The sequence below is a fragment of the Rhodamnia argentea genome, chromosome 3 (genome assembly GCF_020921035.1).
Source record: "Rhodamnia argentea isolate NSW1041297 chromosome 3, ASM2092103v1, whole genome shotgun sequence".
In the NCBI taxonomy this organism is placed as follows: Eukaryota; Viridiplantae; Streptophyta; class Magnoliopsida; order Myrtales; family Myrtaceae; genus Rhodamnia; species Rhodamnia argentea.
The window spans coordinates 33,230,997-33,256,804 of NC_063152.1; the positions used below are offsets into that span (position 1 = coordinate 33,230,997).

Below are 25,808 nucleotides of genomic sequence, written 5' to 3' on the forward strand. Positions count from 1 at the left end.
AGCTTGATGTGTATTTCATTCATATTTTGGTTTGTCTCTTGTTCTGTACCATTGTGAAGCAGATCTCTGCTTCTGGACCCTATCTGAAATTGGCCCTTAAGAAAACGAGTCTTTCCCTGGAAGAATTTGAAAGGGGAAGGTCTTCACTATCAAAGGCATCTTCTTCTCCGTCTATGAGAATCTCGGTGGGATTCAACTCTTGTCAAATGAATGGAACGTTCTGGGTTGTGTGATATGTTGGGTATTGTGAGGGTGCTATTCAAAGTCGCACGTCAGCAAGATTGGAGTCTTATTGGGACGACCAAGGACCACAAGGATGGTCACCATTTTGTTTATTTTCGGCTACTCATCGTCTTTCCCTTAAATGTGCTCGTGTACAATTTCAGTATTCGCTGCTGAAACAAATCAAAGAATGCAGAGCCAATACTCAGGCTTACGAGTAGTTACAGGCTGTTATGACAGGTTGGGAATGGAATGAATATTGACGTATATGACAAGGACTGAAGGATTCTAGTGTAATCAATTCACCCAGACAGGATCATCCGAAGAGCAAGAATGGTTATTATTATTTTGTCATTTTTTGGAAACACAGGAGTTGGAATCCATCTTGGTCGAGTTAAACACCGGCCTTAGGATCCCCTGAGCCTGCTGCCACGACTCCCATCCCCCCTCCATCTGATGTACTTGAGGTCGATTCTTTGATCACAATCTTGTCACCGTCCAACTTCTGGACGAGTTCATCAATCTTGCGGAACTGGAATGGCCACCTCGCGTTGTAGAGAAACTGACGGAGATCAAACCTGTTATCTTCGGGGGAGTAACTCTGCGGCAAACGAGAGAAGTTAAGTGATTATTCGAGAATAGACTTCCTTGAATGAGTGTTAGACAAGGGACTTGCTCTCTGCAGCAACATACCTCTGCATGATAGGAGGGTGTCAATACGGTCATTTTGTGTCTATTAATGGAATAGTACTTGAAGAAATGCTTCACTTTCTCAGCCACCTCTGCAGGAGTCAACTTTGTGCCCCATCTATAGCAGAGGTTCTGCAGTAAGCAACATTGCGCAGAAATCATTAAGTCCTCAAGTAGGAAACATCATAAATGTGACATGAAATGGACAATTTATTAACTACTACTCCTAATAATTAGGTCCATCAGAGGCTAAGCACTTCAATAAAGATCCACAAATATCCATTGTTTAAGATTCCAAGTAAAATGTCCTTGGTATTACAATTCTTCATATATATTTGGTCTGAAATGTCGACAGCCTCCTCAAATTCAACGAAAAAAAGGAGGAATGGAGTGTAGAACAAACCTGAAACATTGAAACTGGACCGCAGCGGAAAATTTTCCTCAATCTTCCATAGACGGATAGTTCCTCATAGGTCATGCCCATATCAACTTCATCCAGCTGCGCACAAGAAAATATGACTCAACAAATGAATTGGATGTCTTCATTCCCTTTAATCCTAACTTAGCCGGCAAAATAAGACAATTTAGGAATGGCTAGTGCATTAAAAAGGCAGACTATCAAGACAACTAAGACATCTCGATTCATTTTTCTGTTTTGGTTTACATCTTATGGTTAAATCAGGATGACATATGTGAAGCCAATAAAACATTAACAATATGGCAGGGAGTGAGATGTATGAAGTTCATTGAATAACTTGACCACAACTTAACTAATGGTCGCTCTCTCTTCCTGTTATGTTTTTCACTTGACAGAGGAAAGAGACACGAGCCTACTTTGGTGAAACTCATCTATAACCACTATAATCTAGCTGATATAATCATCCTGTGTTTCAATTAGACAACTCCACCACCCCCACATTAACCTAGCATTTGATCTCTAAGGAAACATGGAGGTTCAATAAGGATCATAAAGGATTAATTATTCATGCTACTTTGAAGGAGGACCTGGCTATAGTCAGAACGTATAGGCTCCAGTTCAGCAGTAGGAGGAGCTGCTTCAACCTCTGCCAAGGATGAGTAACCAAGATGGTCGGCAGCCCATCGCAAAAATGACCGGAGATCCTGCTTGCTAATACTTCCAATTGGATTAATATCTGCGGAGCTACAATCATACTGCAAAGGAGACACGTTACCATATGAAGATTGTTACTACGGACCGAGCATGATGGTACAAGTACAAAAAGATGCTTTCAATGGAAACGCACATATGCACTCGCTCATGGCTGTACAAACACACCCACCTACCAGAATCCATGCATACATACACAGTCACAAGTACATCCAGGAATATCCTCATTAGATCTTGGATGTCCAAACTCGCTCTAGCTTAAATTGTACATAGGCCTGTGACGGTAAGCACTTAGAACGGATGTCTAAATATGAATAGTTTTAGCATCTATCTATCTGTCAATCTACATATCTCATGTGCAAATGAGTACAAAGCTTAGGCTGATAAGAAGAGGAGGTAAAGTTATAATAAACCTTCGTCAGGTAACCACGCAATCCTTCATCCACATTGGAGCTACCCAAAACAAGATAAAACCCCGACTTGTTGTGCACCCAGGGCAAGAGTGATGCCAACATAAATGCCAGGACCATTCTGATTCGTGCTTGAATGTTCTGCAACCCCAGGTTCTCAGCATTTGATCCCCCATCAACCTTCAAAAGAAAATTAGAATTTGAGAACATTTGAATAGAGAAATTTTTAATTGGCATCCGGGCTGAACAATTTTGTGCTTTTATTAGGAGACTTGCACACGTTTCTCTATTATGCCACTTTACCTTATAGCGTGGTCTCTTTCCAGTGAGCTTTTCAAACAAAGAGAGAAGTGCAGAGACAACACCATCTATGCAAACATCAAGATGCCAGGCACCGATCTCATCTGCCAAAAACTTTGCCCGAGACCTTGTGGTTTCTGAACTGAGAGAAACAAACCCAGTTAACAAACTAAATAAATTTCACAATGCACATAGAATGGCAAACAATCGCATAAGTTGGTCTTCTAGTCAAAAGATCCATTTAACTCTATTGAGAATCAGGGTCAATGAGTAATCACCATGTCTTCCATATTTCTCTTTTTTGGCACACAAAGCAGTCAATCTCTCCTAATAGATCAAGATGGCTGTCTTCTACATGACTTTTACTCGTTTCTTAACAAAGCTTTGTATTTGACTTTATTAAATGACTTGTTCCTCCTTTTTGGCGATCATCAGCGTCAAGAGAGGCTTCACAAAGAATCAGGTATTAATTCGTGTCCAAGGATCTGGTATTAATGTCTGTCCAAACTGACAAATGACTTGGCCCTTCCTGATGTTCATCAGTCGGAAGTAACTTTATTTTCTCTTTTGATGGCCGGAACCATGAGAAACCAAGATTTTACAAGGAGCTGGAGCTCAGTTGGGAGCAGATATGATCCTAATCTTCAATTTGTCTATCCATTACCTTCAGTCAATTCACATGTCTGGTGATAGCATGTTTACTCAAGTACTGCCATGAAAAACTTGTAATTTCAGGTAAGGTCCAGGTACTTGGCATTACAGAAAATGTGGACAGCACAACTGACCAATCAATAGAACAATCTCATTGTCTGACAAGAACAAAAATACATATGACAATAAGTTCGTGAAATGACTGCTCCGAAATCTGCTCAAATGCTACTACAAGGAAAGCTACAACACGTACCCACCCAAATTCAGAACAGTAAACTTGTAACACAAACAGCATCTAAGGCATGAGATCAATTTTCTTCATATCATTCGTGATTTCTACAGAGAAAACACATGCTTCTGTTTTTTTCATTTTTTTTTTCTTTATTGAGTGCAAACCGAAGCACAAACTGGTCAAGGAGCTTCACATGCAATGAGAACTTTAATTAGCAAAATTTACCTGTTTTCAGATCCCATATAAACCGTGTAAAATATGCGCTTTGCAAATTCTTTGTTGTCAGTGGGGAACTGTCCATCAGGATACTGTCCAATGCGTATTGCATCAGCTTTCACTTGTTCATCACCATGTGCAATTTCTGCAACCACGAAGAAGTTTACACTATCAAGATTGCCTGGTGGTGTGCAGGCTTGTGAAATAGGTTTAGAGCACCAAAACTGCAAGAGGGCTCAGCCAAGAGGATTAGTCATTCTAACCAAATTACAAGATATCCTCTAGCTACTTCAATGACACTGGCTAATGACACCAATCTGAAATAGTCAAAACAAATAGAAGATGGCAGGCTCCCACAATCAACAAATACCACCAAGCTTTTCCCACTAGGTGGACCCAGCTATATGGATCCATGCTTATGCCATTTTGTCCAATCTTGTACCAAATGCTAAGCGACAGTCTAAAACAAGCTAATTTGAAGTTTCTAATGCAAAAGTGCTAGTGCCCCAAATCCTATCTGTCTATGAAGATGACTGAAAACCATCAATGCTAAACCTATGCAGTGGCAAGTGGACCTGGCTACATGGATCCATTCTCATGCCATCATGTCGTCTCTTGTAGCAAAAGCTATGTTACAGTCTCAAAAAGGCTAATTTGAAGTTTCTAATGCAGAAGTGTTAATTCCCCAAATCCTGTCTGTCCACAAAGACAGATGATAACCATCGACTCAATATCTATACATGTAGCCACTCTGCATTCACAACTATCCACTGATAATATGAAATAATCAGAATCTAAAATGTATGATAAAGATCTCTGAAAAGAGAGGAAAAATATTTGAAGGGCATGTTGAATCTGTGCAGATTAATGTCTCTGTTAAAACTTGACCTTTTATGACAAGTTGGCACATGCAGCCAACTATGGCAGCTACAGATGAGCTGTCTGCACCGCCAGAGAGAGGAAGCAAAAAACCAGAGGCTCCACTTCTCCTTAGATAATCCCAGAGCCAGCAACCAGGCCCCAAGGCTATTTCCTCCTCAGGAGAATGATACTTGATCTGTATACATTATGCAATTTGATAATGAGTCAGATACTTAATGAATGCTGCAGACAGAAATTGAATATATTAAACTCTTTATCTGGTACTAGCAAGAAACAGCAACTCTGCAAGATGTCAATGAAGTTATTGAAGGAAAACAAGATCCATTAGGTATATGATTGAAAAAAAAAAGAACTATCTTTGTTGCCAAATCACTTAATTTTATAATCATGCTTTTAAATGAGCCAAATGAACGACATGTCAACCTACTTCGGCTCAGCAATATGAGCTCCACATAATTACGAGACAATAACATTTTTTCAACGAATCTCTTATATTTAGATATTGCAAAATCCTTTCCCTTTTCCCATTTCTCATTAAGTCAAATCGAAGATGGTGTGTTTCTATGCAAGAAAGAGTTTCATGTTCAGACAGATGTGCACCTTCCCTAGCAATCATTTACAGAAATATGAGGTCAAAGGCCAGGTCTGTGCGAGAAAATCATGAGCACAAGCATTTCTTAAAGAGAACTCACCTTTAGTGGACCTGAAAGGCACATTCGAAGATGGAATGATTGACAAAGATTGTAAGGCGCTGCTACTGATGGTACTTTAGTCTTAGCACTTGCTTGTTCTTGGAAACTACTAATAGATCCTCTAAAACTAGCAACCTGCCATCAATCTCACAAGTTGAGGAGTCTATCAAATCCATTTAAAAGTTAACATCAATTACACAGGATATCAGCGAATAACCATTTTTTCCTTGTAATTAAAAGAATTCTTTTGTTACAGCATATAAAATCAAAACATCAATGGTGCAAAATCCATTAAATTCTTTTATTTCTGGACTTGTGCATTTGCCAACTGCCACACAAGTTATAATCAACTAACAAGAAGAAGGCCAGAGATCATGTCATCCCGTCAGAGATCGCAGCTCGTACCCTTTACAGTGTCTCTAGTGTTTTCATATGGTCAATGGTTTCAGTGTAATATACAAGACACTCATCCACAATCAAAATCAAGATTTTGTCTAAAAGAATGAGTTCTAAAGTAACACCTTGAATCAAATCTACTAGCCTATCAAAGGCAATACTATCTCTTCCCACCCCATCCCCCAACCCCAACAACAAAAAAAAAAAAAAAACACCCACCCTCCCACACACACAGAGTCAAGTTCATAGGCTATGTGTACATACGCTGAAAATGGTATCTGCAACTTAAAAAGTATTTATATATGTGTGCACATGCGCATCTGTATATAAGTAAAGTAAATTGAATATTCAGATACTTCCTACACAATGTTTGTACATAAAATATCAAAGTAGTGTCGCAGTGAAGCCTACCGCATCCAGATCGATTTCAGCAGTTACAACCTCAACATCCTTCAAGGAAAACTGGGATCCTTGAGCAACCACATCACCATTTACGATCACACAGGAACATCCATCTGAATTAAGAAATTGCAACAACATCAATAACATTAAAATCTGACAGTTCAATCGAAGATTAATTATGACAACAACAACAAAGAATGACTACCTAAATAAAGGAATTGTCTGTACTTAAGAAATCAAAAGCATGATGGGAATTAGGAAATGAAAGGACAGTAGTCATTCACAGTTGGCATTATTCACAGTTGGCATTCATGCCATGTACCATAATATAGGCGGCCACCATCACATCCTTGATGATTGCTGTACATGTAAACTCCACCCCGATAATAAGTTGCACCTATAAAAGCATGAAGACGGACATCGAGCTTCCTAAGTTGATGGTGACTTCCACTTGCATTCATAAACACTTCAACTCCATTCAGAGCAAGCTCCGCATGAGGGGGCAAAGGAGTGAACAGTTCCTCACAAACTTCAGCAGCAACAGCCCTGTCAAAAGTGCACGGAAATTCTCAATTAAAAAGCACGAGCTGAAAAGGCTTGAAAAGATGAAAGAACGTGACAATAAGTTTGAGATATGCTATTTATCCCACAAGCCTTATGGATATAGACATGAATCATATTCCCAGTGATTTGATGCTAGCCAGATAGCCATTGCAAAATGGATTACACCTCAATTATACTGCAAGTGGCATGTCTACCCTTCCAAATGTAGCATAGTAAAACAACCTTGATCAATTCCGTCACTCCTCAATAGCATCCATTGTCTAAGGGCATTTTCACCCAAAGATAACGAAAACCAAACATGCCATCCAGAATCTTTGCAAATTTGAAAGAGGAAGACACATGTTGTAGAGATATGTGATACAAGAACAGAGAGGACACGAATAGGGCAAGTAATTCTGCGACTCACGTGTCCAAAAATTGTATATATCCATATCCAAAAGGTACTGTTTTCTGTGACACGGCCTCAGCTATTTCAATGGGAAGCTGAAAGTCATCAAGCTGGTTTTTTTGCTTCCATGGTGTAAACCACCGAAGTTCCCGGTAATTTCCATCATTTGCAAGCCACATTTTTGGGCGGATCATGATGATTTTTCTGTTCATGCAAAGAACTTGGCAGTTGTAGCGCTCTGATCCTTTAATGATAGGCATACCAAAGCTGCAGAAAATTCCATCGGTCCAGTCGCCAAGTAAAAGGTCCTTCAAGCATCCCCACCTGAAAGAGCACCAAACCCAACATCAACATTAATCGAGAGAAGATGTAATATGGGAAGTGAAATTGTTGAAAAGTAATTCCCTCCTTGTACTTCCAAGCAAAAGATTCGTGCTTGGACATTTTATAGGATGTGAACTGTATAAAAAAGATGCAGACCTTCAGTGCACCAAATAGACACGGCCAGTAGTGAGTGTGAATGATACCAAAAGACGGCCAACTTGCCCCAATCACTATGATACCAAATAGACGGCCAGTAGTGAGAAAGCAATATATCACCTCAATCTCTATGAATTCCAACCCCACTAAATGAATTTCACAATCCAATGCTAACTTAGCCAAGCACCGGCTCTCTTGATGCTACCACGCCTACACATTTCAATCACAAAGTACTCTCTCCCACTGCAAAACTACATAATGCCCTCAAAAAATAGAAAAATACTACTCGATCAGATCAATCCACCAGATGCTACTCACTCCGGCAGAATCTACTCCAATCCAAGAACAACCGCTCACTGCAGACTTGGAAACGTTTGTCCGCCTAGTTTATCCAAAAAGGACACGAAAGTGAAGCGACGAGAGGCAAGCAAAACTCACGCGTGAGTGACAGTATCCAGTTCAAGGAAGTGGTCCTCGCAGCCGTAGCCAGTAATCTCCAGCTCGGGGCCGAGCCTAATCACCGCGCCGGCTTCCTTCGCTTTGGCAATCGACTCCTTTATGTTCTCCATATTGCAGTCGAAATCCATCGCCCACTGGTTCAAATTACACGTCGCCACCTTCAGCAGCCTCATCGTCGAACACCTTACCTGCGGATTTCCGACACGGGAATGAGAACAATCACCAAACGGGCAGCGTGATCGGAAGCTGAAATCTTTCGGCAGAGGTTCGTGATTCACCTTTGGAGATTCTGGAGACCGATGTGGAGTGGAGAGGGTGGAATCTTGAGGCCTTGCGTTGGGAATATTTTCACGAATGGCGGCTTCGGAGATGAAATAGGGGGACATTTGCCGTATTGGAGGGTCCTGGACCGTTGGACGGGTTCGGTTTCCCGGGTGGACACGTCGGATCCTCCGTGGACTTTGGACTCGTGTCCACTCGCACCATAGAGAGATCTTTTTTTTTTTTTTTTTTACCTTTGACGTTGACGGATATAATTTTTTCTCCTGCATATCTCTATTTTTGAAAATGCATATGTTTATATTTATACATATATATAAGTTTTATCTATGGAGATTGCTATTCTTTTTTTTTCTTTTGTTGAAAGAAAATTTTCATTCATTAAGCAGAATAATACTTAAGAAGTACATGCAAGGATTTCAAACCTAGAAAATCTCAAATAATTGCAGAACAAAACAGATACCATAAAGCATATAACAAAACAGACTACGTAGCTAAAAAAAAACTCTCATCCCTTAAGAATAGATCTATCACCAGATGCCAAAATGAGTTTGTAGGGAAATTTTCAAACTAGATTAGGATATAGATTTGGGATCGCCATACTTTGCTTACATAAATAGAACTTCCCTTTCGAATTTGATTGTCTCCAACTCCTAAATTTGTTGCTAAAAAGAAAAAATCCTAAATTTTCACAACCACCAAAACTCTAAGCAAGGTGCCAAAATGAGTTTTGCAAGGGAATTCCATCCGGTCATTTCGACGTACGATTTCATTTGGAGGCAAATGAATAATATTCGATAAAAAAAAAATGAATATGTGCACGGTCATTGGACAAAACATGAAATACTATTTTTGAGTTTTAATTTTTTTCCTCAATTAATGACTTGAGAATTACGGGGCTACGAAGAAAAGGTTGAATTTTTCACATGACCTTCTTCTTCTCTTTTTTTTAATTTTTTATAGCGAAAGACTTTTCATATGAGGGTTTTTTTTTTTTCCTGGTCGAAAGACTTTTCATATGAGTTTGGTAAAAGGGTCTTTGGCATCTGACTTGTTGAATGTTCGGGGAGCCTTCTTCCTCTTTGCGTGGAGCGAGCACGAAACAATCTAAGAAATTGGGGGCGTTGTTCATATTTAACGTAATCTCACGTGAAGTCCAAATAATATGAAAGCAGGGCTGTCTTTCCTTATGGACAAACTTTTAAGGATATGAATAATTGCAGTGAAAGTCCCTAAAACTTGTCAAAAAAGTGCGACCGAGTCTCGAAACTTTCAAAAAGTGCAATTAAGTCTTGAAATTTAAAAAAAAATGCAATCAAGTCCCGAAATAGATCAAATCAACGAAATCAAATCCTTTCGTTGATTATACTTTTTGATAACTTTTTATGACTCGATAATACTTTCGTGACAAGTTTTGAGATTTGATCGAACCCTTTGAAAGTTTTGAGACTCGATTACACTTTCGTTTTGATGACGGTTCTGATAATGCCTTCTAATTATCCCTATATTGATTATTTTGAAGAAGTTAGTGGCAATTTCAGACATGAGGGCAATTTTAGATTATCATGTTTTTAGAGAAAAAAAAAACACGGCTGGGGTAGAATTGAAATTCAACCTAAAATGATTTTTTTTTTAGTAAATTAAGCCTGTAACTTGTAATTTAAAAAAAAAAGTTTTTTTTTGGTCAAAAAATGAAAACTCGGATATATTTTTGGTATTTTTCCTAATTAATAATTAAACTTGTAAGTTTGTGGTCCGGTGCCTTAAATCTCAACTTGGATTGAGCAGATAGTCTGTTTGGTACAGCTGCTGTTATGTTGAGGTTGTGTTCTACTATGTTGCATCAAAGTGTATGCGTTTGGCAACGCGTCATTTGAAGATGTTGTCATGTTGCTACTAATAATTGGTATGTTTCGCAAATGATCATAAGAAATTGTTGTGACTATCGAAATAACAAAAAAGACCCATGATGATGTTGTAAAATTGTTATTGACGTTTATGTTCTTAATTTCGCAACATATCATTTTCACCATACGATTAATTATTATTAAGATATATGCTTTTGAGTCTATTATCATCGTTAACCATCTAATATCATTGATTATTGCTTCAAATTTCCAGTAAGTTATTCGATGACAAGAGGAAAAAAAATGGGGTTTTTGCATGGGCATTTTTATCCTAATAAAAATTTCTTGAGAAAGTTCTTTTTTTTGGGGGGGGGAGGAGAGTGGGGGAGGGGGAGCGGAATTGAGAAAGTTTAAAAGTTACGATACCTCACGCCCGTATCAAAAGCACCTGGGTCGTGCGCATCCCAAACCATCCCGGAACGACCCGTCGTTTCGGCTGCCGTTACAGCACCGAAGAAAAACATCAGAGCTTCAAAACGACGCGCAGTTTATCCGCCCCCGTGCCTGTCAACCCACGAAGCCGAAGCGCTCCCTTCAGCTTCCGAGTCTCTGCAAAAACCCTGCACCCCGAAGGATGACTGAAGTGGCGAGCTCGATCGTTCACGACGTGCTGGGCCCGAGGCTCCAGGATGTGGATCAACCTATCGTCGACTACATCGTCAACGTCCTCGCCGACGAGGATTTCGACTTCGGCGACGACGGCGACGGCGCCTTCGAGGCCATCGGCGAGCTCCTCGTCGGCGCCGAATGCGTTTCCGACTTCGACGAAAGTCGCCTGGTACATTCCGGATTCTTCGTTGAGCAGTTCGATTCGGCTGCTTTTTTTCCTTTTTTCCTTTTCTTCTGCGATTTTGTTGTGGTAAAGTAACAGTCGGACGTTCAACGAGCTGTTGTTCGATCAATTCATGCTTAGTAGAGCCGTTCGATTTTGTTCAAGCATGATATTATTAGTTCGCGAGATGTCAATATTATCGTTGGCGGCAAAGGCATTTGAGTGAAAGGCATTGTGTGTGTTGAGTTTTATCTTTTGGCCTTTGCGGAATGTGGAGTGTGCTTTCTTTGCCTGACTGGTGAGACGTGACGATGAGGTGATGATGAGCTTGAACTTCTGTCTCGTCATTTGCACAATTTGTGATAGGTCTGCAGCAAATTGACTGAGAAATTTGGGAAGCATGGTCTGGTTAAAGCTAAGCCGACAGTTCGGAGTCTTGCGACGCCTTTTAGAATGGATGACGGAATGGATGAGGAGGTGGTTACTAAAAAGAAACAAGAGGTCTTTGATGGTCCTATTCTATCTGAGCGCGATCGACAGAAGATTGAACGGAAAAAGAGGAAGGAGGAGCGGCAGAGAGAGGTAGTGATTTGACTCCCTAGTCTTCGTGTGTTTGATTTTGCTGCCCCTCACCTAATACTGTGGTGAATTTTGGTTTGTCATGATGATTGAGATGCATAAAGCTGATGGAACATTTTCAGTATTCTTGTAATGATTCCTTTTGGATGATTTCTTAGGCAGAATACCAAATGCATTTGGCAGAGATGGAAGCAGTCAGAGCTGGAATGCCTGTTGTATCTGTAAATCATGATGGTGGTACCGGACCAGCTTTCAGGGACATCCATTTGGAAAATTTCAATGTGTCTGTGGGTGGTCGTGATCTCATTGTAGACGGTTGCATAACGCTTTCTTTTGGAAGGCATTACGGTGAGTTTGCTTTCCCTTTCAAATAAAAATCACTTTCCCACTTGTAGAAACAGTAAAAGCGAGGAGAAAATATAATGTCTTTGAAAGGTATATGGATTGATAAATCTCTTTAACTTGTGGTTAGTGCTGATTAAGACTTCATGGTTGCTTCTGTACCATATCTTCAGGCCTTATTGGTAGAAATGGTACTGGAAAGACAACTTTCCTCAGGCACTTGGCTATGCATGCGATCGAGGGTATTCCTCGAAATTGCCAGATATTACATGTCGAGCAAGAAGTGGCTGGTGATGATACCACAGCCTTACAATGTGTTCTTAACACTGATGTTGAAAGGACACAGCTCTTGCAAGAAGAAGCTCGATTAGTTACCCAGCAGGTATGCAAAAGTTGAGATATGTTGCTTGTTGAGATATCCTGCCTTCCCTTTTTTCTCTTTTCTTTTCCTGAAATTTATCCGTGGGCTAATGTGATTCTCTTAATAGAGAGAACTGGAGCTTTTCAGTGTCAGTGAAAAGAGAAATGGGGATCTAAATGGGCCAAATGCAGATGCAATTTCACAAAGACTTGAAGAAATATACAAGAGGCTTGAGCTTATTGATGCTGATTCCTCAGAAGCTCGGGCAGCTTCCATTCTAGCGGTGAGTCTTAAATTTTTTTTGGCTAAGTAGGTTCACAAACTACACAGCTTACACATAAGACTTTTCTTGTTCATCCTACCACATCATTGTTGAGGTCAGATTTGGCTTTCACGAGATTATTGAACAGAGTGAATGATGCTTGAACGTGTAAGGAAGGGGATTGATATACTGCCTTTGAAAATTGGAAAATAGGATGAAAGTGCTCCTTTCTTGATTAAAAATGAAATTAAGGAGGAAGGTTTGGGAAAGTGGACATTTGCTATATATGTTTGACTGGGCTCATTGAGCATACCAACCTGTACCGATGACAAAGTGGGGCTGCTTCAGACTTCTTGCTTCTGATATTGCCTGGTGCTCTTGGTCCTTGTTTTATTGGAAATATCTTTAACTATAGTAGTTTGGTATATGCTAAAGCAATCTAATCTGTGAAATAGGAGCAAGATGGGGTCATCTGATTGATTTTTTCTTGGGAGGACTAACATGTAGTTGTGAGTATGCATGTGTAAATTGTGAATACAAATTCAGGAATAAATATACATACTTCATGTGATTATGCATGTTGGCCCACTTGCAGATATGATCCACCGGTCGGCTTTGTTTCTGTATCAATTTTGTTTTTTAGACTGATTCTTCTCTGAAACCTACAAATTTCCAGGGTCTCAGTTTCACTCCAGAAATGCAGCATAAAGCAACAAAAACTTTTTCTGGTGGATGGAGAATGCGAATTGCACTTGCTCGGGCACTATTTGTTGAGCCTGATTTGCTGTTGCTTGATGAACCTACAGTGTGTCCCTGATTAACCACTTTCAAAGTTTGAGCTTTATCAAAAAATAACACGAAATAAAATTATAATGATTTTGTGCAATGTCTTTATGTAGAACCATCTTGATCTTCATGCCGTTCTGTGGCTGGAATCTTATCTTGTTAAATGGCCGAAGACTTTTATTGTTGTTTCTCATGCAAGGGAATTCTTGAACACTGTAAGAACTCTTCAGCTTTCTTTTTCCCCTTCTTTACTTTCTTAAGATGTGATTCCTGGAAGCTTGGAATATTGAATAGGCAACTCCCATAGTCACATTTGTCTTGACATTTCCTTCTAACATAATTTTACTGTCTCAGGTAGTGACTGATATTATACATCTACAAGGGCAAAAATTGTCTACTTACAAAGGGGATTATGACACATTTGAGAGAACACGAGTGGAACAGCTTAAGAACCAACAGAAAGCTTTTGAGTCTAGTGAACGAGCGAGAGCACATATGCAGGTGTGCTTTATGCTTACAGCTAGTTTTTTAACTATGCCATAAACTTCATGTTTTCTTTTCATGGTAACTGTGTTCCTGGTTTTCTTTAGTTGATGAAATTACATTTTCTGTTGCCTTTCTGCTATTGTGCAGCAATCATCGTCTTTTTTAGGAGGCTTGCGTTTGCAATTGATACATGAAGCTTCTTAGAGGAAAAGGATTTTGTCCTATACTTTTTATAACTTCTGCGTTTTGTAACTACACAATTGAGAAGCCTCTCTCAATCAGCTAATATCGTAAATGCATGCTCAATCACTCATCTTTATGGGGGAAAATGGCTTGTTGAAAAAAAAAAAAAACACTAGTCTGGTTAAGTTGAAACCTTTGGGGTCTGCATTCTGCTTAGAGTTTAGGTCGATCTGTTGCCTATCTCTTTCTTCAAGTTTAGATGACGATAGGTATATGCTGTTATGTTAGGCTAAAAGGTCTGCAAATGTTCATGTTCTTGGATGGTTTATTCTCATTTCATTTTTTTTTGGGTAAAGAGTTTATTCTCATTTCTTCGGTCCTATAGTTTCCATTAATTGGTGATGAATTTCCTTTTACATTAAGAAGAAAGGTATGAGTTACGTTTTTAACACGTACGAGTGCAATTTCCAGGCCTTCATTGACAAGTTCCGCTATAACGCGAAGAGGGCCTCGCTTGTTCAGTCAAGAATCAAGGTATTATGTTTGAAACACAACCCCCCCCCTTTCTCCTCTCTCTTTCTCCTAAGTGTTTCTGGGTCCCGCTTTCTTGGCATTTTGCTGAAGTTCACTTAAAATTCTTCATGAAAAGGCTGCATTTCATTCAACAGTTTTCTTGAGTCAACAAAAGAAAATCTTATTGTAATTTCGATTGTTTTAGCTTATCTAGATGCTTTTATTCACAATGCTATATCACCAAATAGCCATTTAATTTCAGGCATTGGACCGTCTGGGTCATGTGGATGAAGTTGTCAATGACCCTGAGTATGCTCAATCTTTCTGTTTATGACTTGTCCCTTTTACTATCAATTTTGACTGTTAAATAATTGCATCTTGTCTGTCCTTCGTTTGCAGCTACAAGTTTGAATTTCCAACACCTGATGATAGGCCTGGCCCTCCGATAATCAGTTTCAGGTTGGGATTGTACTGCAACAGCTTATTGGTCATCATCTATGTGCTCATACTAGTTTTGGGGTTTTGCAATGTGCATGATTCTGCAAAATCTTGTTAAGATGTCCAATAAATGAACATCTATTATGTCGGTATTGACGAAGAAAAATACTAAATTAAGTGTGTCTATCGGACCTGGTGTGGAGGGTTCCAATTTCACGACCATAATGTGTGGCTGTTACCCACTATGAACGTCCAGTGTATCTGCATGTAGTTCATTGGAGAGGTGCCAATTGCGAAAGGAGAAATGCTCAATGAGTTACTTTGCTCAATGAGTTACTATAAGTCAATAACCAATACGCACCAAGAAGTTGAGTTTCAAGTTCAAGAAACTATATATAAATTTAATCAAATTAGCATAAACGGAAAGCCCTGCTGTCTTCAAGTCTCTCTGTAGTCCAAATTTAGGGCATTATATTTGAACTCCCTAGTAAGTAGTCGTTATAAATTAAATTTATTGCCTATTTTAGGGATGCCTATACTTTTATCTACTCATGCCATAAGGTATGTTCATTATGCCCTCCGTGACTCATATATAAACAACCAATTCGTGAGGCAGTTGGAGTTTACACAAGAGATATCGTATTTTTTGCTAGTGGATGACTTACAAACTAGATTATAGTTGAAGGCTGATTGAAAGAGCAAGGATTAACTTAAAAAGGGTTAAAGGCGGAAAAATTGAAGGGCAAACTAGTGGGACGCCCTCCATATTTTTCCTTTTGATGTAAAACTAGATACCATAATAACTAATACTTCTAGGGGTATATGGTGATGTTATACGAAATGATTTGCAACCACGATATTCCACTTCAACTTTTGCAGGTAGTTGTGATATTTATTATTATTATTATTTTTTTTTTTGAATTCTTATAGCTTATCCTCTATGTCACCATCTCTTATGTGCACTTGCCGAGTTTAATGGAAACCTTTAATGGAATGTGATTTCTCTAGTTGGCTTATAGGGCTGGATGCTGCTCCCTTTCCCTTTGTTTCTCTCCCTAAGATGGGAGGTGTATATACTAGGATTGCTTGGATTCTTCGTTTTACAGTTTTGTACTTGGTTGCAGTGATGCATCATTTGGTTATCCTGGTGGGCCCCTACTGTTCAAGAATTTGAACTTTGGCATAGATCTAGACAGTCGCATTGCAAGTAAGCATGATTTTACTGTCGAGGGGTAACTCTTTATTTTACTTATTTGCAGTTTGAATAGTTTTTCGGATTTTTTTGTTCACAAGAGTTGTGACCCAATATGAAGCCTGACATAGTGCTATCTCATTTATTCTACTATTTGAACAAGTGCACGTCATTCTGGAAGTATGAAGTTCGACTCTGAAACAGAAACCCACATTTAATAGAAACATTTGATGTATTGTGTGCAGTGCTTAATGTCATGCTGCGTCTATCATTTTCTGGACTTCTGACTAATTAAAGAGTGTTTATTGTTATATAGTGGTCGGGCCAAATGGCATTGGCAAGTCAACAATACTCAAACTAATTGCCGGGGAACTACAGCCGAGTTCTGGGACAGTTTTCCGTTCGGCGAAGGTGTGTTGTCTTATTTTAACTGATCATGCTTCTACATATTCTGTTTACATTGCAACTGTTGTTTTCCCGACATGCACGGTACAAGAATTTTGCTTGTTTACTTAAATCTTTCCGAAATTCATCAGTAATTATGAATGGTGACTATTAATTTGGTTCACATCGATTATCTCAGACTTAAGAAGAGTACTTGACAACGTTACTTCAATTTTTGCTAGTGTGGAGCTTTTTTCTCCCTTTGGTCTGATTCTTTAGGCTTAAATATGATGTTTGACAGGTTCGCATCGCTGTTTTTAATCAGCACCATGTTGACGGGCTAGACCTGTCCTCAAGTCCACTTCTATACATGATGCACTGCTTTCCTGTAAGTTCTTGTGTTTTTATTTGTCTTGCAAATTGATATTTTCTGAACAAAAAGTTGCTCCTCTCAAGGCGGCGTTTGCTGTTATCTGGTGGTTTAGTTTATGCATGGCGAAAAGGAGCACTGGAATGGTCTTAGTTCCCAAATATTCAAATAATAGAAAAATTTAAAAAAGAATAGAACATTAAGAATAACATCGGGTAAATGACACAAATAGTCCTTAAGTTTAGTCCAGTGTGCATTGTGGTCCCTGCTCTTTAATCTTATATGCAATGCCATTGCTGAACTCTTAATTTGTTCAATGTGGTCTTTAGATTTTTGATACATGTTCAATTTAATCCCTAGACTGTATGCAAATGTCCACTGCTGCCCCTAAACTCAAATTAATGGAAGGACAACATTTGACATTTTCATACAATCCAAGTGCTTAATTGCATATATACCAAAAGCCCAGGGACCACATTGAACAAATTAAAAATTCGACGACGACGACATTGCAGATTGGGCTAAATTTCAGGGACTACATTGAACAAATTTAAAGTTCAGGGACCACATTGCACATTGGGCCAAAGTTCCAGTACCATTTATGTCATTATCCCAATAACATTCTGTAGCATCCACTCTAAAGGAATACAGTATATAAAGTAGAAAAATACTATTAAGTAATATAATAGTAATCAAATAGCAACATCTCTATAATAGGTAAATGCCTCTTTTTATATGGACTTAGAGGGAGATCTTTCTTTAATTCTCCACATGGATGAAGAAACACTTATGAAACATTTGTCATTTGGTCCTTGTCTTTCAGGGAGAGTCCAACCACCATAATGAGGGCTTTAAATCTAAATTGTGATTATATATGTGGAAGCTGTGGTGTGAATGTGAAGAAAGGGAACACAGCTTTTTATTTTTATGGTTTTCTTTAGAATTGACAACCTTCTTTCTATTGAGAATGATCCTTCGTAGCATTAAGTGGGTCGACTGGGATAAATTCCGGTGCAGCTCATGGCTTTAAGCTTTCAATAGAACTCCAATTCATGACAGCATTGATATTCATTAAATCACCTTCCATTTGGGTCTTTATCTCTGGTGGGTAGGAACTATTACTTACTGCTTGGTAGAAATTTTTTAGCTAATAGACTTATGCTTGTTTGGTTGAGATTGTATCAATATGCTGCCTGCCTCTGCGTTTGCACGGTCAGCAGTGACCTCTGGGGCAATCTATTCAGTTCTTTAAAGTATCAGTTGTTGTCATTTACTCCATCGCAGATGATGAGTTAGTCATACATTGTGCCATTTTATCTCAAAATACCTTCCTCTGTGGCATTCTTCCTGCAGGGAGTTCCTGATCAAAAGCTTCGAGCTCACTTGGGTTCCTTTGGTGTAACCGGAAATCTTGCTCTTCAACCTATGTATACATTGTCTGGTACATCTCCTCCCTCTCTGCTACTCTTGCAATGTAAATTTTTAGGTGAAGTGATTTTTGTATAACATCATGAAGCTCCATTAGAGGTTAAATTAATTCGCAATGTGAATTGTACTGTGTACTCTGTTTTTTTTTCCTTAGAAGGATACTTTGTTACATTGTGCTTTGACCATGTAAATAGGCGGTCAGAAAAGCAGAGTTGCATTTGCCAAGATAACTTTCAAGAAACCTCACATACTTTTGCTTGATGAGCCGTCCAATCATCTGGTAAGTTCATTCATCTATCTCCACCCTTTTCCTCTTATGATTATGACTTTGGTTACCTTTTCATTTAGCTTGTTATTGTCCTTGCGCTAATTGAACTTTTCGGAATCTGATCTCTTTGTGGAAAATACAGTCAACCAATCAGTGATCATCTGTCATCATACATCTAACTTAAAATGTAACAGAAACCAATCTAATTGTTCCATGTAGCAAAGTTTTTGGAATAGAACGGTTACGCCAGCCCGATCAGTGTGAATGACAGTCATCTATAATACCAAAAAGTTCCGACATCTGTGCCTATAGGTGGTATTGAGTTCTGCATATACTTATGTGGACCTTTTATCTGTTTATAAATGAGGACTTTAACTTCTGCTTTAATGACCAGTGGCTACCAAAGAATTCTCTTGCTAAATTGTTAGTTTCTTGTCTAAGGATGGTTGAGTATGATTCTACTCTTTTGTTATCCACAACTGTAGGATTTGGATGCCGTGGAGGCGCTTATTCAAGGTTTGGTCTTGTTCCAAGGAGGAATTCTGATGGTGAGATTGATTTTCTTGCCAAAACATTCAATTTGACCAACGGTGGACCATTTTCAGAGCTAACAACCTCTTTTTGCCTCGATTTTGCAGGTTAGTCACGATGAGCATCTAATATCTGGAAGCGTGGATGAGCTCTGGGTGGTTTCCCAGGGCAGGGTGGCGCCTTTCAATGGGAATTTCGGGGATTATAAGAAGATACTTCAGTCCTCGTAGGATCAGGTGAATTTAGTTCCTTATTAGCAAAGAGATGTTTATCGGGGTCACCTTACCTTACGAAACAGAAAAGGAGGCCTGGCTACAGAGAGAGCGAGCAAAAAGGGACGAAGAGAGGATTGCTGCTGACACGCAGGACGTTCTCACAGTTACATCGGCCCGTGTCTGTCATTTATACGTGGTTAGGGCTCGGGGAAGGACGAGTCTTTAAGTTTTTGATATCGAGTATGTGGTCATTTGCCAATAGCTTAAGAAAAGAATCTAGATTGCTAGTCCTGGTATAATTCACGACCCATTGCGCATTTTGTCTGGAATTCGTCTCCCCTATACACAGTGAAATGATTTGATCACTTGCGAGAGAACCTTTTTAGCACACTATACTATTTTGCAAGACAGTGAGCACGACTTTTCACGTGGATGTCTAAATGCTTCTCTGTTCCATATTGATCCCTCCAGAAAAAAATAGAAGAAGAGCTTCTATGTCAGGGGCATCTAAGGGTCTATTTCACGAAAAATTAGCTTTGCGAAAATATTTTCCCCGTTTTCGCTGTTCGGCGCTGTTTAGAGAAATTAATTATGAAAGTATCCTCCTGGTCTACTACTGTTTGTACTTGCGTCTCTTTTAAGTACACAATTGCTTTCAGTACCTGTAATGCAAAATCATATACAATGATATTTTGTATAAGTACCTGGATTTGTTAGATAATAACCTTTTTCCCATTCATGCAAAAAGGGGGGGGTGCTTTAAACCAAAAAAAAAAGAAGGGCAGAAAACAATTCCAAACCATTCAGGGGAATTTAAAACAAATGAGGAAAAAAAGAAAAAGGGGATGCGACGTTTGCGCATCCGGGGAATCGAACCCCGGTCAGTACCGTGGGAGGGTACTATGATACCACTACACTAGATGCGCTGTACCACGACTTTCCTTTCTAAGGATACTCTATATGACCTATCTCTTGTTCACGTTTTTCTAGAGGCAAGACTGGTCAATTCCTCTTACAGGTCTTTATTTGATGCTTGCATATTTAGATTTAATTCATATGCAACTTTAGTAAGGAAAATACGTAGTAAAAGAAAATTGGCCCTAGCCTCAACAGCCCGCGCTCTCTCCTCATTCTCTCTTGGACTCAACTTTGTTCGTGATATCACATGATAGACGCGTCAAGATCGCTCGTCTCTATCTCTCTCTCTCGAGATCAACATCAATCGCGGCACGATGAGGTCGGTCGTGATGATAGCGAGGCCAAAGATAGCGGAGCTCCGAAAGGATTTTCCTCGCATAAGATGTTATGAAGAAGCCCACCAATTATTTCCCGGGGGGAAACTTCCCTCCGGTCGTCTTCGGGAGAAAAATACGATCGAAGTAAGATAACGCAATTAGTCTTTTACACTTGTATCTCGATACAATGGAGATTGAAAGTTCAAATATCGCTCCCATTTCTTCTTTGAAATGTAAAGTCCAACTCAAACCCAACTCGGGAAGGAAAAACGAAATGATAGTTTTAAAGGTTGGATGAAAATTATCAAAAAATCTATTATAATTATGTCAATTCAGTTCTAAATTTATATTTTGTCAATTGAGTTCTAAATCTTTTACATTTGTACCAATTCAATCCATTTCGCGTGGCAAGAGACGACGTTGATATTTTTTAATAATGTATTTTTATTTTTTTTCTATCTTTTTTTTTTTGTTAGGGCGAGCCGGAGGCTGCCGGTAACTAGACAAGGGCCACGACACCTCGCTATCCGCGGCGAGGGTTGCAGCCCTTGGTCGGATCTGAGATAGGACGGCGAGTCCTCGCCCAATAGTTGGTCCTAAAAAAAAGACATGAAAAAATTACTAAAAAATAATAAAATTTTGAAAATTATTATAATATTATTGAAAATTAACTACATTCACAAAAAAATATAATATTATTGAAAATTAACTACGTTAATATTATTGAAAAATATTATAATAAATGATTTAGGACTCACTCAACAAAAAAATAAATATTTAAAATTGAATTATCATAATTACGATAAAACTAAAACATCTTTGACAATTCTCTGTCAACTTTTGCGTTGGAATCGAGAAAAAGCTCCCATCTTTCATCGGTCACTTTTGTACAAAAATGCCTTTGCGCCTCGAGAGAAAATAGTATATAGTATATCACTGGCGTAATTTGACCAAGCACCACGTTGAATTTTGAACGATGCTGATTTGCTTATGTTGCCATGGAGCCCACCCGATCCGACGGTTTATATCCCGTCTTGCACAAAACACCTCCTCCGTTCTAACCGACCTTTTTTTTTTCTGTTTGGTGCCTCGCGCGCTCCTCTTATTTCGGCAGAAAGTATATCCCAATGCAAAATTCAGGCGTCCCCTCCCCGGCGAACACAGTAACGGAAATGGCAGAGAACACCGACAACTACGCCAGCGGCAACAACAGCAACGGCGACACCAACAACAACCCCAACGGCGCCATCATCTCTCGCGACGCCATTGACCAGGTCGCCGGCTGGGTCAGCGCCACCGTCGTCTCCGCCTTCTTCTCCTCCCTCGAGCGCTTCTCCTGCGTCGTCGTCTCTACCGCCAACCTCGACGACGACAGCGACGACGAGGACGGTGCCGCGGATCGCCCTCCTCCCAGCTCAGCGCCCGCCGCTGCCCCCGTCGCCGACGCTGGCGGCCAGAGCGACGTCGCCAAGGCCTCCGTCTGATCGGTCTGGGTAAAACTGTCTCGCGATTTGCGATTCGGGTTCTTCGATCGCTCGGCGTCTTGTTGAACCGATCGCCCCCTTGTTTATAGGTTTTCTGCTGTGTGAATGGGCGTTTCGTAGGTCGCCCATGTTGATGTGATTGGATTTTTCACGATATAGTATTTGACTGCCTTTATAGTGATAATTTGAGCTCCTAATTCTCTCTCTTTCTCCCCCCGATGTTGCATCATTGCTGTGTTTTCGCAATCGTCAACGAGGTTGAACCTCCATGTACTTGCAATTTCTGTGCCTTTGTTCTTACTTCATGGATACGTTTATTCTAATTAAGAAAGGAAATGCTCGAAATGCCCTTCCTTTACTGGAACATTGACAAAAAAGAACAGACCAATTAACTTGTCCGCTCGACCAATAGAAAAAAAAAAAAAAAACTTTGCTGCTCTATTTTCCTTGTCAATTGCTCAGGTGTTTGATCTATCTATGTTCGAAAATGTAGGTTCTGTTTGGCGGTACAATGGGACTGCCTCTTGTAATCATAGTGAACTTCTTTCCCTTGCTGGTTTGGACACTTTGTTCCTAATGGTATGTGATCTGCTGACTCCTTTGCAAGACGATCTAAATGATAATCTGTAGGAGAGAGGCTTACACAGATAGAGGGGATTTATGTGCGTAGGCGATGAAAGTTAGGAGGTATAAAAAATATAACACAAGATGAAAGGTGATCGTCTTGTTTGTTTATGGATTTGTTGCTGCATAAGTATGTAAAATATATGCACACGGTAATTAGTAATTTGATGCTAAACTGAGGGATCCTGAAGTTGACCACTTGGCTGTGAAATGTCATGATTCAGTACTATATCAGCAATCTGATATGGGGGTTGAAGTTCTTTTGACTACTTGGCAGCGAAATGTCATGATGCAGTAGCACACAGCAATCTGATATGGAGGTTGAAGTTCTCTTTTGAACAAATCAGTAGTCATTCATGCCTTTTGATCAATTTTACTACAGAAAGCAGAATGGTCCTCATAAGGACTTGAGCAGTTGCATAACCCGTGACTATTGTGGCAATCATGAGATTCGGGAAGAAAAGGAACGATTGTCGTAAAAACAATCATTGCAGGCCTCAGACTTTGCTGTTCTCTTTAGGCATGTCTGTTTTTCTGGGGTTTATGCTGCATGGAGTTGCTATTTCATACGTATAAGCAAATTCTGGCTCTTTCAGTATGTATTATACCTCTTGTATACGTTTCTCTACTGTATGTGCGGCGTGAATTTGCCTTTGCACTTCTACATTATCTTGTTTAAGAGAAATGAGAAATGGAATTTTCTTTGGAGAAAATGCTGCAAAAGGAAAAGGGAAAAAGATGAAAAGAAAAGAGAGAATTTAGTGAGAAATAGTCATGGACTTTCCTACTAATGAGATGAAGGCTTCGAGCATTGAGCCGGAAGGACTAACTGGATGTATATTCAATCCAGTTTCGTCTCTACATTTTTCACTTTAGGAAGCTACGAGGTTGTTCCATCAGTAGCTCTACCTTACTTTACAAAATAGGACCGGTGAGAAAGCATTGCCCGGACTCTGCTCAATCTCCATGTTCCTTCCAACAGAGCAGCATGAACACACATCTTCGAATGATATACAGCTTCGCTCTCTTCTCCTTCAGAGCCCCGCCGGTCGACCCCGGAACTTTGCCCTGCTTGTGCAGCGTAGTGTCGGATGATTCCATGCTCCCAAATCTTTCCCCTTTCCACTTATACGACACGGGCTTCACCCTGGTAGCCTTGTTTTTATAAGGAGGAGTTGCCCTCCCTGATGGGAATCGTTTGTAGGGGTCACTACTGCAGTGTCTTTCAGTATGTTTTTAGTGAGGCCAGTAAAATAATTGAAGAACAGTGAGGCCTGAGGTGACCTATAAATGCTCAAAGCTGATTCAGTCAAACAGCTAGTTTTTGGCTGCTTCCTGTTTGTGGTCTTCCGCTTCCCCGTGTCTAATGTCCATGCTTCCAGGTTGATTGTCCCCCCTCCTCAGCCCAACTGTATCAGCTTTCTGCTTCCAGGATTTATTGCCAAAAGGACAAAATGCTCATCCCAGATGATGAGTCCTTTTGGAGGGAGGGAGGGAGGGAGGTTCAAACTTGTAACTGCTGTGCAGTGTCATTAATCTGCGAGAGCTTGAACTTAGGCTGACTGAAGATGGGACCTGACTTCAATTGGCCCTTTCTGATATTTTAACCACTGGTTCTCCGTGTGCGCTCGTCGTTCGACGGAACTTTCTCTAGTCATATCGATCATAGGGTAATTTGTTTATATTATTGAGACGGTGAGTGCTACTTGTTTGCCTGGCATGTTTTCAGGTTGTCTGACCTATCTCGGATCATATTCACTGTGTTCATGCATTTGTTGTTTCTGTCTGAGAAGAGAAAGATAGCTAGGGACGAGGTTAGATTTTTGCATGGCCGAGGATAAGGAAGAATGGCGCTTTGAATGAACTGAGTGGGAAAATCTTTACGGGGAGCGCCGTTGCTTGCAAGCTCAATGCCCTCGAGCCATTGAATCGGGGTGTATCTCGTGTTTGGGATCACCTATTCGATGGTTGATGAGCACTAAAGCGCACGCGCGCCTCGTTTTTGCTGCGATCGTTCCCCATCGACCCCTTTGACCATGTATGCTTGCAGTCTCCGTAAGACCATAGGGTGACGAAATTAAGCATGCCTTGGTCATTGATATCATTGTGACTAAAGCTAGATTTGAACTGGTCCCTGATGGTATTGATTACGAATAGTGCAGTGGAGGTGTATACGTCTGTTCTTTTTTATTAGGGATGATCGGTTTCAGAGTGTGTACGTTCCAGATCGGGAGGGTGGAGAATATTAGATTAGAACCAGCTCTCAGTTTTTGAAACTTGAAATTTGTTATGTTTATTTTGGAACCTATTATGAAACCTACCATGTTTTTTATTTGTTGGCTTCGTTTAAAAAGCAAAATCAATACAAATAGCAGTTACTGCAAGGTAGTATGAGCACCAAAACAGATTAAAAGTAAAATATCGGTACAAAATAAATAGAAATATAGAGAAATAGGGATGTTGAGCTAATTTAAAAAAGATAAATTGCCCTCTTCCAACTTCATTAGACAGGTTCGACCGGTTCCTGTTGGGTGGGTAGGTACAGTACACAACCACAGTAGCGGTTCCAATTTGGAACCGGAAACCGGCCCGATTCCACTGGAACCGAGCCTGCTCCTACGGGCGATTCGGTCTGGTTCCCGGGTAAAAACGGGCCGGTTGTACAGCCCTACTTTTCATGCCATCATAGCCTGCGAGGGAACAAGTCCAGCCCATGTCCGGGCAAGATGGGCCGAGACCAAATCCACTTATCGGTCGCTATAAAGCCGAAGGTAGGGCTAGCTTGGGAGAGGGTTCACTGTTCTACCTTCAATGTCCTATCTTTTCATTTTCGTCGTCGATGAGCTCGACTCTCGGAGCAAATCGACCCTCGATTCTTCGTCGCATCTTCTTTTGGCGATGCGTAGTTCCCGGAATTAAGATTCTCTTTCGATCTCTGATCTGCATCGCTCCAGTGATGAACGCTTTCTGATGTCGTTCCAATTCCTGAAGCTCCGATCTCGCGGGATCGGAGCACCATTCCGTGTGGAGCTGAAGAGACATCTGAGGAGCTTGAT

At 40.1% G+C, this 25,808-nt stretch overlaps 4 protein-coding genes and 1 non-coding gene across 6 annotated transcripts; 3 read left to right on the plus strand and 2 right to left on the minus strand.

Moving 5' to 3' along the window:
• Positions 1-306: 306 nt before the first annotated feature.
• LOC115748059 (glutamine-dependent NAD(+) synthetase) lies at positions 307-13,289 on the minus strand. Of its 2 annotated transcripts, XM_030684436.1 has the most exons (14): positions 13,278-13,289; positions 8,093-8,301; positions 7,193-7,498; positions 6,545-6,768; positions 6,232-6,335; positions 5,425-5,559; positions 4,739-4,907; positions 3,860-3,995; positions 2,755-2,893; positions 2,455-2,631; positions 1,918-2,085; positions 1,316-1,411; positions 916-1,044; positions 307-823 (listed from the first exon to the last, which is right to left on the minus strand). In XM_030684436.1, the coding sequence occupies exons 2-14, from the start codon at positions 8,284-8,286 to the stop codon at positions 617-619; spliced, it is 2,184 nt and encodes a 727-aa protein (XP_030540296.1). In that variant the 5' UTR covers positions 8,287-8,301; positions 13,278-13,289; the 3' UTR covers positions 307-616. The 2 variants fall into 2 exon arrangements, with proteins under 2 accessions (XP_030540296.1, XP_048132848.1); XM_048276891.1 differs by lacking the exons at positions 1,316-1,411; positions 13,278-13,289 and having other exon boundaries at positions 8,093-8,447.
• Positions 10,693-19,829, plus strand: LOC115748060 (ABC transporter F family member 3). Its single transcript, XM_030684437.2, has 18 exons — positions 10,693-11,077; positions 11,438-11,653; positions 11,809-11,998; positions 12,166-12,374; positions 12,481-12,636; positions 13,292-13,420; positions 13,515-13,616; positions 13,756-13,902; positions 14,542-14,604; positions 14,846-14,892; positions 14,983-15,042; positions 16,146-16,228; positions 16,530-16,624; positions 16,899-16,985; positions 18,321-18,408; positions 18,590-18,675; positions 19,149-19,211; positions 19,302-19,829. Exons 1-18 carry the CDS (start codon positions 10,874-10,876, stop codon positions 19,422-19,424), a joined length of 2,148 nt encoding a protein of 715 aa, XP_030540297.1. The 5' UTR covers positions 10,693-10,873; the 3' UTR covers positions 19,425-19,829.
• Positions 19,830-20,264: 435 nt separating this feature from the next.
• TRNAG-CCC lies at positions 20,265-20,335 on the minus strand. Its single transcript has one exon. It is a non-coding gene; the product is annotated as a tRNA-Gly (tRNA).
• A 1,381-nt stretch (positions 20,336-21,716) lies between these two features.
• Positions 21,717-22,707, plus strand: LOC115748072. Its single transcript, XM_030684470.2, has 2 exons — positions 21,717-22,137; positions 22,622-22,707. The coding sequence occupies exon 1, from the start codon at positions 21,772-21,774 to the stop codon at positions 22,126-22,128; it is 357 nt and encodes a 118-aa protein (XP_030540330.1). The 5' UTR covers positions 21,717-21,771; the 3' UTR covers positions 22,129-22,137; positions 22,622-22,707.
• Positions 22,130-24,423, plus strand: LOC125314507. Its single transcript, XM_048276900.1, has 3 exons — positions 22,130-22,385; positions 22,591-22,707; positions 24,135-24,423. The coding sequence occupies exons 1-3, from the start codon at positions 22,347-22,349 to the stop codon at positions 24,312-24,314; spliced, it is 336 nt and encodes a 111-aa protein (XP_048132857.1). The 5' UTR covers positions 22,130-22,346; the 3' UTR covers positions 24,315-24,423.
• Positions 24,424-25,808: the final 1,385 nt, after the last annotated feature.